Source organism: Cynocephalus volans, chromosome 10 (genome assembly GCF_027409185.1).
Source record: "Cynocephalus volans isolate mCynVol1 chromosome 10, mCynVol1.pri, whole genome shotgun sequence".
NCBI classification, from domain to species: Eukaryota; Metazoa; Chordata; class Mammalia; order Dermoptera; family Cynocephalidae; genus Cynocephalus; species Cynocephalus volans.
In genome coordinates, this window is record NC_084469.1 from 1,607,322 (window position 1) to 1,625,124 (window position 17,803).

The 17,803-nt window shown below is 55.9% G+C and overlaps 2 protein-coding genes across 2 annotated transcripts; one reads left to right on the plus strand and one right to left on the minus strand.

Annotated features, from left to right (window-relative positions):
• Positions 1-1,202: 1,202 nt before the first annotated feature.
• CNTNAP1 (contactin associated protein 1) lies at positions 1,203-14,460 on the minus strand. The gene is made up of 24 exons (XM_063112391.1): positions 14,394-14,460; positions 13,418-13,519; positions 13,131-13,324; positions 12,553-12,700; positions 12,270-12,473; positions 11,545-11,729; positions 10,840-10,983; positions 9,898-10,159; positions 8,866-9,015; positions 8,430-8,601; positions 7,840-7,946; positions 7,572-7,691; positions 6,826-7,029; positions 6,483-6,639; positions 6,270-6,397; positions 5,840-6,025; positions 5,120-5,341; positions 4,625-4,864; positions 3,371-3,724; positions 3,102-3,229; positions 2,543-2,636; positions 2,109-2,354; positions 1,959-2,006; positions 1,203-1,483 (listed from the first exon to the last, which is right to left on the minus strand). The coding sequence occupies exons 1-24, from the start codon at positions 14,458-14,460 to the stop codon at positions 1,203-1,205; spliced, it is 4,143 nt and encodes a 1,380-aa protein (XP_062968461.1).
• An 873-nt stretch (positions 14,461-15,333) lies between these two features.
• On the plus strand, positions 15,334-17,304 carry CCR10 (C-C motif chemokine receptor 10). The gene is made up of 2 exons (XM_063113186.1): positions 15,334-15,357; positions 16,210-17,304. The coding sequence occupies exons 1-2, from the start codon at positions 15,334-15,336 to the stop codon at positions 17,302-17,304; spliced, it is 1,119 nt and encodes a 372-aa protein (XP_062969256.1).
• The last annotated feature ends 499 nt before the right edge of the window (positions 17,305-17,803 follow it).

Sequence of the window (17,803 nt, forward strand, 5' to 3'; positions counted from 1 at the left end):
GGTTTGGCAAGAGCCAGTCAGGTCCTGGCAGGTGATACAAGGATTCTGACAGCTCCCTTAGAAATTCCTTAGCCCTCGGATTAGATCCCTTACAATCATCCCACTTATCCCCTAATCACAACACCAGCTACTACACACAGACTGGGGCTCTGCCACTCTGCTTTATTGGAATGGCTTCAAGTCTGAGAGCACAGAGGCTCAGCCCTGCTTCAGAGAAGGCTGGTTGAGTGACCAGCAGGACTCCTGAGACTTCCAACACAGGAGAAGCAAACTATAGACTGTGGGCACAGCACAGCATGGGACAGCTGATTGATTTTTTTTGTTTTATATAGAAACATAATTAAAAAATTAGAATAATATATAGAGTTCCTCTAGAGAGAGACTTTGCAACAAAAAATATATATAAAGAATATGACCTCCTGGGCAAATGAAGCAGCATCTCTGAGCGAAGGTAAAAGGTCTCCTCATGCATTGGAGAGGGGGCCAAGACTTTGTGCAGGCACCAAGGCTATTGCATATCTTGGAAAAGGTGGAAGAGTAGAGGGCTGGCTAGTCAGGGTGTCAGCATTATTTTCACTATGTTGCAGGGTTTCTTTTATGGCTTTGGCTGAAGCATGTGAAGCAGCGGAGGTACTAAAGTGCTAAACTGAGGCCTCTTGGTCTGTATGTAAAAACAAAAAGCAGGTAAGGGACAGCAGTGAGGCTCTCCCTAACCCCCAGCTGAGTGGAAGCAGATGGAAGAAATTCTGCAGGGCCAGGGGGAGGCTGGGGTATACGATTTAGCAGCTTCCTCCCCCATACCCTGTGCAGCCCTGCAGTCCCATACATCTGTCCCTGCTGATATTGTATATTGGAAGGGAGGCAATTAATCTCCCCTATATTCTGTTGTTAATCCCTGGTAGCAGCTGGGACAGAAATGGCAGGAAGGGCCTGTCTCAACCCATGAGACCTCTTCTTTGGGGCAGGCAAACAGCCAGGAGCCTGGGGAAACAGGGATAAGCAGGGCATTGGTTTAGGCAGTGAGGCTTGGCCACTCCCTTTGGTCCCATCTGTAGCTCTGCCCACAAAAGTTGGTAGGAGGGGTATCCTCTGGATGAGCAGAGCCAGCTAAAAGGAGCCAAATGTCCGTGACAAGGTAGGGAGAGGCAAGAATTGGGGAATTCTGAGGAGCTGGACTTGTTCCCTAAAGCCCTTCTCCTGATTCATTCAGACCTGGACTCCTCCAGTATCTGGGGTAGGTTCTGGTCCCGAGGGCCAGGGGTTGGGGCTGGGGCCGGGGCTGGAACTGGAACTTTTGTGGGAGCTGGTGTGGGGGCAGGGGCCTGGGCAGAGCCTGAAGTAGGTAGGGGAGGTTTGCTGCCGGGATGGTAATCGTGGGTGGCCTTGGGCTCATTGGTATGGTAGGAGCCCTTGTAGCGATGATTTTGCAGATAGAAGAGCACCAACATTCCCACCAGTCCCAGCAGCAGGAAGGCCACCAAAACTGAAAGGAAAGGAAGAAAAGGAACAATTCAGGGCAAATTGTTGGGGTTACACACACACGCACATACACACCTACACTTTTGGCCAAAAGCATATGTGTATGACAGTGTCAGCTATACAACCACATCGAGCTACTCCTCAGTATCTTGTAGGTCTGAATTCCTGACTTATCCCCTGCTGACTTCTGTTTCTAATATTCTCTTTCCAAATCCCTGGTAGTCACCCCAATTTCTCATCTCTCTAGATGTTACTGTACCCCCATTTCCTCATCCCTTAGCTATAGTCCCATTTTAATATTTCAATTAAAAATTTATAGGATCCTCAAACATACTACCTTCAGCCAAGCCTATCTCATCCTTTGTAGTGTCATTCATATGGCGCCTTTGCCCTCAGCTTTGGGGATAAGGGGCAGGGAGAGAATGCTGACAGTCAAAGGGTAGCCTTGGGAGGTCAGGTTATTGATTACTGCTACTCACAGCCTAAAAGTATGGCAACCCAGCCATCATCATGGTAGTATGGGAAGTCTGAAGAGGAGAAAACACCAGTCAGGAGATACCCCCACGCCCCAAGTTAAGAATCATTTCCCTTTCCTGCTCCCTTCCCTCTTCTGGGTCCCAGGGACGTACCTGGGGGCAGATACCAGGGATCAAGCTCAGGTGGCACCTCTGCAACAAGACGTGGCATAGCTCCACAGTTAGATTCAGATAGTTCTCCCTGAACTCGAAGGGCCTCAGCTAGCTCAGCAGTCATGGGTCGAGGGGTTCGGAAGTGAGTCTTGAGGGGAGCCACGTTGTTGAATCGAACACCAGACAGGCAGCCTAAGAAACCTGGGGTGTTGTAGCGCTGGATCTCTGGGTCAATTACTCCTGTCTCTAAGGGAGAGGCAGGCCCACAAAGAGAGGGGCTTGGATCACCCAAAAGCCTGCCCCCTCACTGTCCATAGTTTTCCCACTTATCCTTCTCACCACTCTCACTGCCATTCCCAGTTCTTGACTCTCCTCTAGGCTCCAGGTATTTCACCCACAACTCTGCCCAGGACTCCTCTTCACCCACAGCTTACCCATCACACGCCCTAGATACAAGGCCTTGGGTGAGTCCAGCTGGCTGTCTACCAACAGCGAGAACTTCTGTTCTGTCAGCGGGAAGTAGTCCACCTGAGGTGGAGAGGGCAGGGCAGTGAGGGACTGAGGACCAGAGGCCAGTGCAACCAGGACCACGCAGCAACTCTCATTCTTTCCAAACTGGTGGTGCCAGCTGGCGAGTACTAGCTCAGTCAGAAGTGGGCAACCCCTGGGCCCAGGTGTAGGATTTGGTATGTTTTTAAAAACCCTACTTTTGAGCCCTGTTTTTGCAGCTCACTAGTGGTTTGACTTTGGGAAACTACTTTACTTTCTGAGCCTGCTTTACTGATTTGTAAAACAAGACAATAAGAACGCCTGCCGACCTGAACTACCTCAAGGAGTTGTAAGGGTCACATGAGGTGATACACATGAAAATCCTCCGTACATTGAAATGTGCTCTACAGATGTTAAGTGTTTGGCATTTTCCTGGGAGCCACAACCAAGATCATGAGGCTATGATCTAAACTGGTTCACACACACCCCCTCCCCCCCACATACCTGGATGAAGAGGTTGCGGTAGACCCGGGTGATGTTGACACTGTGGGGCTGGCCATCGGTAACTGGTCGGGTGGTTAGCTGGTACACATAGGGACTGGTGCCCAGCTGATATCGCAGCTGCAGGGTTCCTGTTGGGTGAGGAGAAATATGGGGTCTCCTCTAAACTCTCACAACCCTCATCTTCTAGAGTACTTGGGTCCTTGTATTAGTGAATCAATAGTTAGGAGAATTAAGGGTATGTGGGGAAAGCTGGAGTTGGGGGAGCTTACCATCCTCCTTGATGAGCACGGCCATATAGTCACGCACAAAGGAGCTGACGTAGAGCAGGACAGCAGGGGCAGAGCTGGTGCTGAAGCTGAAGGAGACCTCCTCTCCCGTAACATTGTAGACAGGCCCACGGTAACCTGGCACAGGCCGGCCAGGCCGGGGGTAGTCAGGCAGGTGGTACCCAGGGCCATGGTAGCCAGGCGCGTAGCCAGGAGTGTCATAGCCAGGGATATAGCCAGGCTCATAGCCTGGCACGGGTCGGCTCAGCATGTGGGAGAACTCCCGGGCTGCAGAGCGCAGTGCTGACTGCAGGTTATAACGCATCCAGGTGCCCGACTCAAAGAAACCGCCAATATCTGAAGGCAGAGGCAATGAGGTCAGGGCCCCCAGACTCCTCATTCCCAAATTCAGAGGTTTTATATGTCATCTACACACACACCCTGAGAATTGCTTTAATTTCTGCCACTATCACATTCCTCCATGTCCTTTTAGGTCCCCTTGAGGCCCTCTGTCACAGAACAGAATCTTAAAGCCATGAGAAACTTGAGAAATAATCTAATTTAATCCATGCATTTTACATATGGGGGAACTGAGGCTCAGAGAAGGTAGTGACCTGCCTAAGGACACACAGTAAATGGAGAGCCAAGATTAGAATTGAGATGACTCCATCCAGTCTATGTGCCACTACTCACACTTTCAAACCAAGACCAGAAGTCATCTGTTGGCCCCTAAGTCCCTGTATCTCCCTAGTCCACCAGACTCCTCCCACCAGTAATCCACCTGCCCTTGTATCCCCCTAGGCCAGCCTTAGGGAGGATGCACTATGGGTACATATGCAGAATTTTGCTGTGGTGAATGTCAAGGCTTGTCAGGTTGTAGATATATTTTAGGAATGCAGCAGTCATCACACAGGAAATGGCATAGAAGGCCATTGTGCAGCGTAAAGTGAATATGCTTGTAAGGGGGACAACTTGTGTCACCTTGGTGATAGAGGGAAGGTGGAGAAGTTATTTGCTTGTTGCTTTTGAGCTCTTTTGGTACCAGCTAGCTGTACCATTCCTTCCATGTCCCACTTTGTGCCTTTGGAGTCCACCCAGCATCTTCAATTGCCTGACCCCCAGCTCAGAGCTCAGGAGCCCAGGGACAACTCTGTTTTTTCCCCTGATGTTGACTTTACACCCTCTCTTCTTCCCTGCCATTCCTATATCCCATTACACCCTATGGGTCCCTGTTCCCCCATAACCAGCAGCACTGACCATGGTTGCAATATGGCCCATCAAAAGCTGTAAGGTCACAGTCACATGTATAGTAGCTATAGCGCTCCACGCAGCGGCCTCCATGAAAACAGGGGAACCGGGGGTGAACACAGTGGCCCGTGCAGTTGGGTGAGGTGCCCTCAGAGGCATTGGCACGGCCCTCCAGGTTCAGAGTCACTCCGTTCAAACGCATGGCCCTCAAGCAACCCACAAAGGGGCGCCTCTTAAGCTCCGCAGATCCTGGGAAGGGTAGGCAGGTCAAGAAATGGGTGTAGAGCCAGAGACAGGTAGAGGTATTGTGGTTGGGAAGGGAGCCAAGGGGGCTAGAAAAATAGAATAAGACATCAGGTCTGGAGGGGAAAAGTGGTCCTTGGTTCAATCTGAAGTAGAGGGGACTGGGACCTAAGACATGGGTTTCTGGAAATAAGGGGAGTGGCCTTGAGAGGGTGCGGAGGGTCAAGGGGGCTTTTGACCTGCTGCTGGGTTACTGCTCACCGACATAGAGGGGCTGGTCATACTCCAGCCAGATGTAGGTCTGCAGGGGCATAGGCCGCAGCACCCAGGGCCGGTGATCCACTCGGAGCCGGGCCTGCTTCACGTTGATTTCAGCCCGGACCAGGTGCCACTCGTCGTCATTGAACTCAAAGTCGTCTGAGTGTACTGTCAGGTTCTCATCCCCATTCCCCACATCAAAGGCAAAGACGACATCCCAGGATGCTGGACAGTGTGGCGGGAGTGGAGGAAGAAAAAGATTCAGACCTCCATGATCCCTCACAGATTCCTTGCCCAATACAACCCCTCTTCCTCACCTCTTTGGAGCTCCTTGAATATCCCTTCAGTTTTTCCATGGGTTGTTTGGGACACAACCTATAAACCGCTTAAAACCTCATACCCTTGGTTTCTCCCCAAATCACGATCCCTTGAGGCAGCTTCCCAGCCCCGCCTCTCAGGCTAGAAGCATGGCTAGTCAGAGGTGGGAGAGACCTCAGGAGTCCAGCTTTCTTATTCATAAGTGAGGAGGCTAAGGCCCAGCAAGGTGAAGTGAGTACCTAAGTCACATAGCCAACCATCAATACAGAGCTAGGTCTAGAGCCCAGGGTCACCTAAAGCCTGTTCTGTGCTGCCCTGGTCTCTAACCCGAGCCTCCACCTGCCCCATATCCTCCTAGAAGTCTCCTCATCTACCCTGTGTCCCTCCCAGCGTCTGCCTGCTCACTGTTGAGTTCCACCCGCACATAAGGTCGGCGCCACTGGCAGTAAGCGCCCCCCATATTCTCTAGGAAGACTCCTGAGGGAGCCGAGGTCCTGAAGTAGAAGGAGACATCAAGACTGTGATTGGCACGGATTGGGGGAAAGCGTAGTGCAGCTCCGGTGTGGAATGAGATGGTGTTCCAGGAGTTTCCTGCAAAACCAGATGAAGGAAGGCCTTGTCAGGGAGGTTGGAGGAGCTAGGGAGCCTTAGGTTGGTGGGGAAAGTAAGACAATGGGGAGCATTAGGGGTTACCAAGGAGAGACTAAGGAGTGGAACGAAAGAGTAGTGAGGTGCCAAGGAAGATGAGGGTCATGTCACAGGCTTGTGACCCATGGTCAGGTAGAAACTGTAGAGCCAACCCAGGGAGGGCACACAAAAGGGATCTGCAACTCACGATCGCCATAGCAGCGCAGAGGCCTCAGGAAGAACTGGGCCTCAGAAGTGGAGCGGTTCGTGTCCCCCACCACCACCTGAGTGACAGGTAGATGGTCCACAAAGTTCAGTAGTCCTTTGTCAGTTCTCCTGTAGGGGCAGGATGTGGTGGCTCAGCCCCGGCCACTCAGCTCACCCTGGAATCCTGAAAACCCTATCCCTCTGCCCCCCTCACCACTGGGGCTGGTCAGCATCACAGTTGCAGTGCAGGGCAGGGTCCACACAGCTCCTGTCCAGACCGCAGGCACAACGCTGGATCCCAGGCTGCGAGCCTCCCCAGTAGAAGTGCTGCTCCTCATTTCGGCCAATCCAAAAGCTGTAGGGGTAGCCTCCTGGGGAAGAGGTTCAGGCAGCTTCCAGGCCTTGTCCCTCCATTAGCCTCTGGACTCCTCTCACCCTTTCCTTTCATGAATCCTATAGCCCAGGGCTCCAGCTGCACCCTCTGGCTTCCTTCTCCCAGGCCCCACTGGTCTCTCCTCCAGCTCCTCCATCTTGCCCTTCCTGACCCTAGCCCTAACCTGCAGTGTTCAGCAGCCGGGAATTGTAGCAGGAGAATTCAATCCACTGTTCACAGTGCTGGGAAGCATTGGCCAGAGCACTGACTTCCTCCCACGATGCATTCCAATACTGGACAGCCCCCAGGAATGGCCGTTCCATGCTGGAACCTGTCACCCGAGTTGTCCACAGCCTGTCATGTCGCACAACTGTCCACGCTCGGTTCTCTGGGGGAGGGGAGGAGACAAAGCTTTTGCTGGAGATCGGCATTCTCTACCCATCTCCCTGCCTACCTCCACCACCACTGCTGCAACTCAGAGCCAATAAATGTGGCCAGCAACTCTATTCCAGCCAAGCCCCAGGCCCTCTATGTTGTAGGCTGGAGATGAGACAGCTGGAATGGATCAGAAAGTTGGAATTTATCTGCAAGGCTAGAGTACAAATTCTTTTTTTTTTTTTTTTTTAAAAGATGACTGGTAAGAGGATCTTAAACCTTGACTTGGTGTTGTCAGCACCACGCTCTCCCAAGTGAGCTAACCGGCCATCCCTATATAGGGATCTGAACCCATGGCCTTGGTGTTATCAGCACCGCACTCTCCCAAGTGAGCCACAGGCCGGCCCTTAGATTATAAATTCTTGAGTGTCTCCTTTCCCCTCTGTCCTCTTTTATCCCCACCACAGTTTAATCTTACTGGCCCCCACCCACTACTCTACCTTCTCTGTTCCCTCCACCCCTGCATTGCCATCACCACCCATCAGAGCCACCTACCTCGGATATCACAGTACACTACAAATGGCTTCAGGGGGCCACTGCCATCAGGATCAATGGTGAAGTTTCCAGAAGTTTTCCCACTGAGCCGATAAGCCTCACAGGATTCTTTATACAAAGCTGGTTGGTGGTGTCATGGGGAAAAGGTAATTATGGGGTTGGAGAACTAGGAGGACCAGCCCCACCATCTCCAGCAGCCTCATGATCACCAGCAACCTTCTCCTGATCTCCCTGTCCCAGACTCTCCCCCATACCCCATCTGGCTTACGTTGGTGGCAGGTCTCCCCCTTGTAGCCCGTCAGTTCACAGTAGCAGATGAAGTCATCCCAAGACTGGTAGCAGCGTCCATCATGCTCACACATGTTAGGGCTGCACCTAGGAAAGGAGTCAGCACCAAGGGAAAGAGACTTACTGGGAGTTCGAGAGTGGGGTCTGATCCCTACAAGCTTCACTCCCAGTTCCTTGCAGCACCAAAACCCGGTGAGACACACCCCGCCTAACTAGCCAGATAGAAGCCCAGATGCAGGGGCACTAGGCAATCCTCAGGGCTCAAGCACTACTGTTCCTGCTTTCACAAGAGCCAAAAGCATCTTATTCCACCACCCCACCACCACCACACACACACACACAAAACACTCTAGGACCAAAAGCAGATGCTTCATTTCCATTCTGAGCATATGTCACTTTAAGGGAAGAAATAGGAGGTGAGAGATCAAGGAGGAATTATCCCCAGGTGGGGGACAAAGGAGCTGAGACAAGGAAAAGGGAGATTATTGAGAAAGCTCACTCCCACTGGGAGACTATGGAAGAGGGCTCTGTGGGGGTAACCTCTTGTTAGGGCGAGGGGCTTCTGGATACCTATCAGTGATGCCACATGTGTCAAAGAGGACCTCAGCATAGTATCCGAGCCGCCGGCCCTCCACCAGAGTCAGGTTGACCAGTTGACCATCCACCTTCAGTAGCTCCATGCAGCCATGGAATGCTGTCTGGTTGGAGTGGCAGCCCCATCGACTGGCAGGCTTGGGACAACCTGGAGCAACCACCCCTGTGAGGCCCTCCCCAGGGGAGATCCTAGAGACCCTCCCCCAGGGAGATGCCAAGGAGGAGCCAGACATGAAGAAAGGGGGCTAGAACCAAAGTGCAGACTATGGCAATAACCTTCTGCACCCCAAGGCCCCAGAGGGGTAAAAGGACTGATCCATACAAAACTCTCCATGTGGCCCTGTCTGCCTGGACTTAGATGGGGCCCTCCCACCCAGAGACTAGGGTTTGGCCAGGATGGCCCCCCACTTACCCCCAAAGAAGTATGAGGTCCCTGTACGGATCAGCAGTGGGTATGAGACCCTGACCTCTGCCCCCTCCACATCATCAATGCTGATGACTGCATGGTTTTCCTGTGTCACAAAATTCACCTCATGCCAAAAGCCATCATTCAGGCGGTACCCTGGACAAGAAAGGAGGATGATGCAGGTGGGGAAAAACAATAATGAGGATAGGAGAATGTTTCGAGTGAGGAAGCAGCAGTCCCATTCTGTCCCAACAGCAGCCTGTGTTCCTCCCATTAATACACTTCTCACACTGAGGTGACATATCTGAATGTCTCCACTGTCCACAACCCCAGCAACTGACAGAGTCTGCAAAGTCATAAATGAGTAAAAAACATCTCCAGGGACCCCCTGGAACTGGAAAATACCGGGACACTTAGCCTTCCCACTTCTCCCAGAATCCTGAGCCCCTCAGGTCAGCCTTGTCAGCTGCCCCCAGCCACTTCCATCTTTTCCCAGTACCTTGGGACCTCCTGCCCTGCTCCCTTCACTCCCTCTCCCCTCTCCCCTCACTCCCTCTCCCCTCTCCCCTCTCCCCTCTCCCCTCACTCCCTCTCCCCTCACTCCCTCTCCCCTCACTCCCTCTCCCCTCTCCCCTCTCCCCTCACTCCCTCTCCCCTCACTCCCTCTCCCCTCTCCCCTCTCCCCTCACTCCCTCTCCCCTCTCCCCTCTCCCCTCACTCCCTCTCCCCTCACTCCCTCTCCCCTCACTCCCTCTCCCCTCTCCCCTCTCCCCTCACTCCCTCTCCCCTCTCCCCTCTCCCCTCACTCCCTCTCCCCTCTCCCCTCACTCCCTCTCCCCTCTCCCCTCTCCCCTCTCCCCTCTCCCCTCACTCCCTCTCCCCTCACTCCCTCTCCCCTCTCCCCTCACTCCCTCTCCCCTCACTCCCTCTCCCCTCTCCCCTCTCCGGTATGGAAAGGCCTCAGCCCAGGCCTACAACCTCCCAGGCACCGCTCTACCCTCCTCTAGCCTGCTTGTGCCTCTCCCACGACCCCCTCACCCGCAGCGAACTGAAGCTTCTTTCGGCCGGTCTGCGCGATGGACACGTTGACCTGCCCTTCACTGAGCATCAGTTCCACGTGGCCCAACCCATCCCCCAGGTGGGAGAAAAGTAGGAGCCCGGTGAGGTCCCATGTGCGGAAGCGAAAGGAGACAGCGAGGCGGCCGCGGCGCGGGAAACCAGGCACTTGCACGAAGTTGTGAGGGCCTCCGAAGTTGATGGGGTGTGGAACCGGGTCCAGGCAACGGAATGCCACCTTACCCTAGAAGCAAGAGTGAGGATGCATCAGCATCCGCTAGCAGGTGCACCCGCCTGTGCCTCTGCACATTGCTCTCAAACCCTCGCCTCCGCACTCCTCGGTGGCGGCGGGGGTGAGACCTCCAAGCATGACTCTTCCTGCCTCAAGCACGTCCATTTGTGGAGGGAGACCCAACCAAGTCGGTCTTCGGGAGCCTCAGCTTGTTCGCGCGCTGTTGCTCATCTACACTGTCTGCATGGCGACTACTTCCTTTTAGTGTCCAAAGGGAATTTCAGGCTACAGATCCGGCTCCTGCTGGCTTCCCAGCCGCCGAGTATGCATATGATCTCCCGAGTCGTAGAGGGTGGGGGAAGCATATCAAAAGAACCCTGGGTTAAGTCCCTATTAGGCCACTGCACAACTGCCAAGTCCCCTGGTCAAGCCACTCCCTGGCTCGGGGCCTCATTTTCCTCCTCCACTAATTAAGGAGGTGATTGGACCCGACCACGGTTTCTTAACTCGGGGGTGCATGGCTCTTGCACCTCCTGTGAGTCCCTGATACACCTCCTGCCCCAATTGAGAATCTGGCTGGGTAGAGAGGGATCCTTGGATTTTATCTGATTCTCAAGATCCCTTCCGGCTCCACCTCTTTGCTTTCCAAGAGGCTTTGATGTCCCTTCCCCCAAATCCCCCTGCCCACTGGCCTCGAAGGTGATCCGCGAATGGCGCCGCACGGCAAGGTCTGCGATGTTGACGCGGTTGAAGATTACGTTTTCCATGCAGCCGCGGAAGTTATGCCGATAGGCGAGATTCTTCTGCGCGGCGCCCACCAGACCTCCGATGAACATCTGCAGGAGGGATGGGGAATGAGGTTCCCCAGGCACGGGAGCACTCATGCCTTTCTCACCCGCCCCTGCCATACGCTTTTCCAAGCGCCAGGCCCGGCCTTATAAAAGACTTGAAACACATTTTCCCAGTGTCGGTACTAAAACTTGCTTGCTCAGCTTCCCAGGGCTTGGATCAGAGCTCTGACTCCACCACAAATTGGCTGCACGCCCTTGGGCAAGTCAATTAACCTGTCTGGAATTCTTTATCTGCAGATTGGGGCCTGGGTCTTTCCCAACTCCACAGTTGGGGGAGGATCCAAAGGGACAATTTTCCTACCTTGCCCGCTCCCCACAATATGGATTTCCAGACCCCATCTCAGTAGTTCTGGGGTTGCACTCTGGAGTCCGCATGCAACATCGACAAAAAACTGGGCCTTTTCTGGTGAGCAGCAAGTTTGCTAAGAGTTGCCAGGATATTTGGGAACCTGAAAGTGAGATCTTACCTCTGGGAGAGAGAAGTACTGTCCCCATCCACTCACCCTGGACTCCACCCAACCAAATGGCGCCTCCTCCTTCGCTCACCTCTGTGTCCAAGTTCAGCCTCTCAAAGTCACCGTTGAGCACAAAGCGCTGCACGTAGCCGTCCAGGGTGAGATTTGCTTCGCGGCCATATCGGTCCACCCGCACGTAGTGCCAGTGCTGGTCATTGAGGACGCCGCCAGCGCTCACCGTCGTGTGACCTGGCCTTGGCTGGATGGGGCTGCTGCCTGAGGGTGGGGCGGGACAGAGTGAAACCCAGGAGAACTCCAGCGAGGAATGCAGAGGGACTGCACAGAGCCCCGGGCAGCCGGACGGGGTGGGCATATAGAAGATAGACGGCCGGCCGGGAGCCTGGGATGGAGAGGCCGCCATTTGCTAGTGTGTGACTTAGGGTAAGCCATTTAACCTCTCTGAGCCTCTGTTTTCTTATCTGTAAAACTTAGGCCATGATAGCTGCATCTACCTCATCACACGGGTGTTATGAAAAACTAATAAGATACAAAATAACGTGTGTGTATTTACAGGGAGGGAACTGTGAGGCTCGGGGAAGTGCCTTGTCCAAGGTCACACCACTGGCAAGTGGCAGAGCTGAGTCTGGAGTCCAGGTCTCCTGACTCCGAGTCAAGTGTTTTACTAGCACCAAATGCTACAAGAAAAGGGCAGTTTAGGTTTAGATAGCAAAGAAGGGGAAGATCAGGCACGGGCGCGACTGCACTGAGTAGGTGCGCGAGGGGCGCGGTAGGTGAGCTTCAGGCCGCCGAGCTCACCCAGGCTCATGTGCAGCAACAGGTGCGCCCCCTGCAGCTCGAGCGTCACGTAGTCGCCTTGGGCGCCCTCAGCGTGCAGCAGAAGCCCGTCCTTCTCCTCAGTCTTGAAGCTGAAGGCGAACACGTCCCACAGGCTTCCGCTGACTCCTCGCGGGAAGCGGTATGAGATGGCATCGTCGCCGTCGAAGTAGAGTATGTCAGATTCTGCACGAAGGACCGTAGGTGGGCCGGGTGCCCGGGAGACTGTCTCCCGGGCCCCCTCCGCCCACCTCCACGCGCTTACTGTAGGGGCAGCCGTAAAGACCGAGCCTCAGACCGATCTTGCCTCGCGGGTTCCAGGCCAGGGGCACGATGCGGATGTAGCGCGCGGTGAAGTGGTAATGCAGGTCGTGGCGCACCACCGCCGACTCGTTCACGTTACCGAAGAAGGTCTGCAGAGTGCGGGGAGAGTAGTAACCGAGTCCACACCCTCTGCTTCGTTTCCCCGCAGCCTCCCAGCCTACAGCTTTCACGCCCAGCCACCTCGACTCCCGGAAAGCAAACACCCCTCGATCTTCCCTGCCTTCGCAGTTTTGCGCGTAGTTTCCCCAGCCTAGAGTTATTTCCTCAAAATTCAAATCAAACGTCACCGCCTTAGGAAGCTCTCCCCGATTTTACTGAAGTGTGTTAAGCCCTGTGATCTGAGAGTGTGAGTGGACATGGCGATCTGACAGTCCCTCTGGTCTGAGTCTCCGGAGTGGAGTCACTGCTCCTCATCTGTGCCCTCGCCACCGCCACCTCCCTTCCCCCCCAGGCCAGTGCCCAGCCCAGGGCCTGGAACAGAGGAGGATCCCTTTGTGCGCGCCTGGGCACCCGGAGTACCGCGTTGTGCCCTCGCTGGTAGAATGGCGTCCAGCTGTCCACGCGGTCGCCGTAGAGCAGCATGTAACGTGTGACCCAGTCCCAAGAATTAAAAGAGCCCTGCGTGGCCACGGCCCGGATCCGGTGCTTCTTCATTAAGTCTATCTGGAGCCAGGGATTCGGGTCCCCAATCCGGGGTGACCATCCACTTATGCCTATAGAAGGGGCAAGGGCTTTACCACCGGCTAAACCCCTCCCCCCAGTCTTCGGTAGTCCTCCACCCCATCCCGGTGCGCAGCCGCGCTCACCATGCAGCCGGGCGAAGCGCGGCGCGGTGAAGATCCCATAGTAGGAGGAGGCGCCCAGGGAGCGTGAATACAGGGGCCCCACCAGCTCCTCGTCGCAGCCGTCTGGGGTGGGGAAACGGACATGTTACTAAGTGCCGGCCCCTCTCAGGCTCTTTCCAAGGCCCGGTCCACTGAGCAACCTGAGTACCTTCTTTTCTGCCCCCCAGCGGCAGACCCAGCTCTATCCTAAAGCCATCTATTCAACCCGGGCTGCAGCAACAGCTGCAGCTCAGGGGAGGCTGCTTTCTCCTTCTAGGAGAACTCCTAGGCTAGGCCTATAGGCCCAACGCCAGACCCTCCCTAGTTTAGAACTCGCCCAAACACAGTCCCAAACCTCAGTATCTTCCAGATTCCGAGTCAGCCCCAAGACACCAGTTTAGCTCCAGCCTTAGCCTCAGTCCCATTCATCAGACCCCCAAATCTGCACCAATCTCAAATCCAAGCCTCGCTGCCAACCTCAGCCAGTCCTAGCACCATCACCAGTTCTATGCCCAGCCTTAGCATCAGTCAAGAACACCAGCTCCTGCTTGGATCCCAGCCACAAAACCCAGCCCCAGACACAAACCCTAGCCCCTGGGCTAACTCCAAAGTCCAGCCCCAGCCGCTGGAAAAACCCTAACTCTAGCTTCAGTCACCAGTACCACAATCCAAGCCTAGCCTTAAATAGGGCACCAGCTCCTGCTTGGATCCCAGACCTAAATTTCTGTTCCGACCGACTCCATCCTCAGCTCGGAGCCCAGCCCCAGCCCGGGGCGCGCGCGACAGCCTCGAAGCCGCATTGCGGAGAGCGGAGGAGAGGCAGGAAAAGATGGGAGCAAGCGAGCACGCGCCAGCGAGAAGGACCCGCGACCACCCAGCCGCAATGCGGCGCGGGACCCGCCCTGCAGGTTCTGGACTCCTGGACCCAATCCCGCCTGCTTCCAGACCCAGCACTCACAGTAGCCCCAGCCCCGGGCTCCTGAGAACGCGGGGAACAGAATGCAGAAGAGCCGGAGGAGCATCATGCAGGGCTGACGGTCCCCGGCGACCGCCTCCCTGTGCCCGACTCTTGGCTAGGGCTCCAGTTCCGGCGGCTCGGGGTCCCAGCTCTCCTCCGGGGGTTCGCCGCAGGCCGCTGTCTTCCCTCCCTACCCACCCCTCCCTCTCTCCTCTCTCCCCCAGCCCTTCTTCCTCTCTCCCTCTCTGTCTCTGCTCTCTCCCTGTCGTTCCCGGTTCTCCGCTCTTCTGTCTCGCTCTCTTCTCCTTTCCACCCTCTCTCCTCTCACCTCCCCCCTTCCCCAGCCTCTCCCTCCTGGCACGCGCCGTTTTCCCGGACCCCGCGCAAGCGCGCGGCTCAGCCCCGCTGCGAAAGGGCGGGGGTAGCGAGCCTCCAGCCACCGGGAAATACCCCGAGGAACCTGAGGCCGGCAGGGACTGGGGGCGCAAGGATGACAAAAGGGAGGAGGCAAGGGCCGAAAAACCCAAGAAAAGCGGGGGCGAGGGGGCAGAGATGGAATAAAGGGTAAGTAAAGGAATCTAACATTTTCCGGAGGCAAATTATACTCCAGCAGTGGTGCTGGGCACTCTCTTAACACTGTGAATTCAGAATTTTTGCCTTACTCCACTTTTCAGATGAAGTACATGAGGCTCAAAGAGGTCCAAAAAACTTACTCAAGACCACATAGGATAGCAAATGATGATATTCCAAAACTCATTCTTTTTCCACTGGCAGGGTAAAGAGAAATTCTTTGGGGGAGGGGGATGGGAAGATGAGCCCACAGACCCTAATCCCCACCTCCTGCTTGGCCCCTCTCCCCGCCCCTTCCTTCCTGTCCCACTAGTTGTTTTAACTTCTACCCCCTGCAGCAGCTGTACCTCAGAAACCCGTGTGGCCAGAGATGGGGACCGAGCCCACAGAGCAGGTGGGAGTGGGGGCAGGGAGGGGGTGGAGGCTTGAAGAGAGGGAGGGGAAGAGGAAGGGATGGGATCCTCACCTGGCAACAGGCTGCTGCCATCCTATGACCTAGGCAGTGTGCCTGAAGCTATCTCAGATCAGGGGCCCTCCAGATAGATGAGGCTGGGGTGTGAGGCTGGGATCGTGGGACAGGGACAGGGGCTGAGGCGAAGGGCAGGATGAACCTAGAGACCACAAGGTCCCAACTGACCCCAGAAAACCTGAGCCCCAACCCTTGACAGCCCTGTGACATGAGTGGTTCAGGGGATTTGTACTATGGAGGTAGCAGGGTGCGGAGGGGAGAAGGGAAAGGAGACAAACAGAAACCCACCCACGTCAGACCAAGCTTGGAGCCCAGAGTCCCGGTCTGAGGCAGGCTTTGAATCTGTGCGTCCTTCAAGAGGGGGCACTGCAAAGGGAACTGAAGCTCCAAGATTTACTAATAACGCCAGTGCTTGGCCTACGGAGAGCACAGATGCTTCACATTCATTTTCTTCCATATTTCAAACAATCCTCACAGCAAACCTTGGCAGGTGGGCTGGTCAGGACTTCTAATCGTGACAGTTACATATTAGGCAACTGAGGTCGAGAAACAGCAAGTGGCTCGCGTCACCGAGGAAGCTGGAAGCAGAGGCCGGAGGGGTTCAAGGGAAGCCAAGGCCTGTTGAGGGTGTTCCAGGAAGAGTCTGGAGAAGAATTTACGTCTTCTCCCCATGTACTGTCTGGTCACAGAGGAGCTCCCAGCTTAGGTGTGTGTGGGAGAGGGAGGTGCGTGGGCAGATGTCTCATAACGTCCCTCTTCTCATTTTGACCTCCCCAGATTTCCTGGGGCCCCTACTCGGGGGATGATGAGGAGACATACTCGGCTGAGCCATTGCCAGAGCTCTGCTACAAGACGGATGTCCAGGCTTTCAGCCGGGCCTTCCAACCCAGCGTCTCTCTCACGGTGGCTGCGCTGGGTATGGCTGGCAATGGCTTGGTCCTGGCCACCCACCTGGCGGCCCGACGCTCTGCTCGCTCCCCCACCTCCATCCACCTGCTCCAGCTGGCCGTGGCCGACCTCCTGCTGGCCCTGACCCTGCCCTTTGCCGCAGCAGGGGCTCTTCAGGGCTGGAGTCTAGGAAGTTTCACCTGCCGCGCCATCTCGGGCCTCTACTCAGCCTCCTTCCATGCCGGCTTTCTCTTCCTGGCCTGTATCAGCGCCGACCGCTATGTGGCCATCGTGCGGGCGCTCCCAGCTGGGCCGAGGCCCTCCACGCCCGGCCGCGCGCACTTGGTCTCAGTCATCGTGTGGCTGCTGTCACTGCTCCTGGCGCTGCCTGCGCTCCTCTTCAGCCGGGAAGGGCAGCGGGAAGGCCAGCGGCGCTGTCGCCTCATCTTCCCTGAGGGCCTCACGCAGTCGGTGAAGGGGGCGAGCGCTGTGGCGCAGGTGACCCTGGGCTTCGCGCTGCCGCTGGGCGTCATGGCAGCCTGCTACGCGCTCCTGGGCCGCACGCTGCTGGCCGCCAGGGGGCCCGAGCGCCGGCGCGCGCTGCGCGTCGTGGTGGCCCTGGTGGCGGCCTTCGTGGTGCTGCAGCTGCCCTACAGTCTCGCCCTGCTGCTGGATACCGCCGATCTGCTGGCCGCCCGCGAGCGGAGCTGCCTTGCCAGCAAGCGCAAGGATCTGGCCCTGCTGGTGACCGGCGGCTTGGCCCTCGCCCGCTGCGGCCTCAATCCCGTGCTCTATGCCTTTTTGGGCCTGCGCTTCCGCCAGGACCTGCGGAGACTGCTACGGGGTGGGGGCTGCAGCCCAGGGCCTCACCCCCGCGGCCGCTGTCCCCGCCGGCCCCGCCTTTCTTCCTGCTCGGCTCCCACTGAGAACCACAGTCTCTCCTGGGACAACCAGGGCTGTGAATCTAGAGGCGGGGGCGATTGAAGGGAGGGTCGTGGGGAAGGGGAATAGGTGAGAGAATGCTGAGAAAGCAGTGTGGACCTAAAGGGATCGCCTCTGTGCCTTGCCACATTAAATGGATAACATGGAAATAAGATGCAACCCAGCAACTGTTACTGTTTTTGAGTCACCCACTTGGAAGTGATCTGTAGCAGGGCACAGCCGGTGGGTTAACGCCCCCACTCCCACCCCATGCTTGGCTCTGAGTGGAAGGCGCTGAGAGCTTGGGGCGGGGGGAGCGGGGGCAACTGCTGAGTCTGCCAGAGCTCTGGACACTGACATTCCCTCCGCCTTCACCTAGTGTCTGACAGCAAAGTGAGGTGAGAAAGCTGCCGCGCTAGGAGGGGCGGTGGTTCCTCCTGAGATAGTGTAAGGAAGAGCTTTCGAACAACCAGAGCTCTATCCAGTAATGGCTGCCTTAACAAGTACCGAGTTCCCAGCTTCTGGTGTGTTCGAGCCATGGGAGATTGTGTGTCTGCGCGTG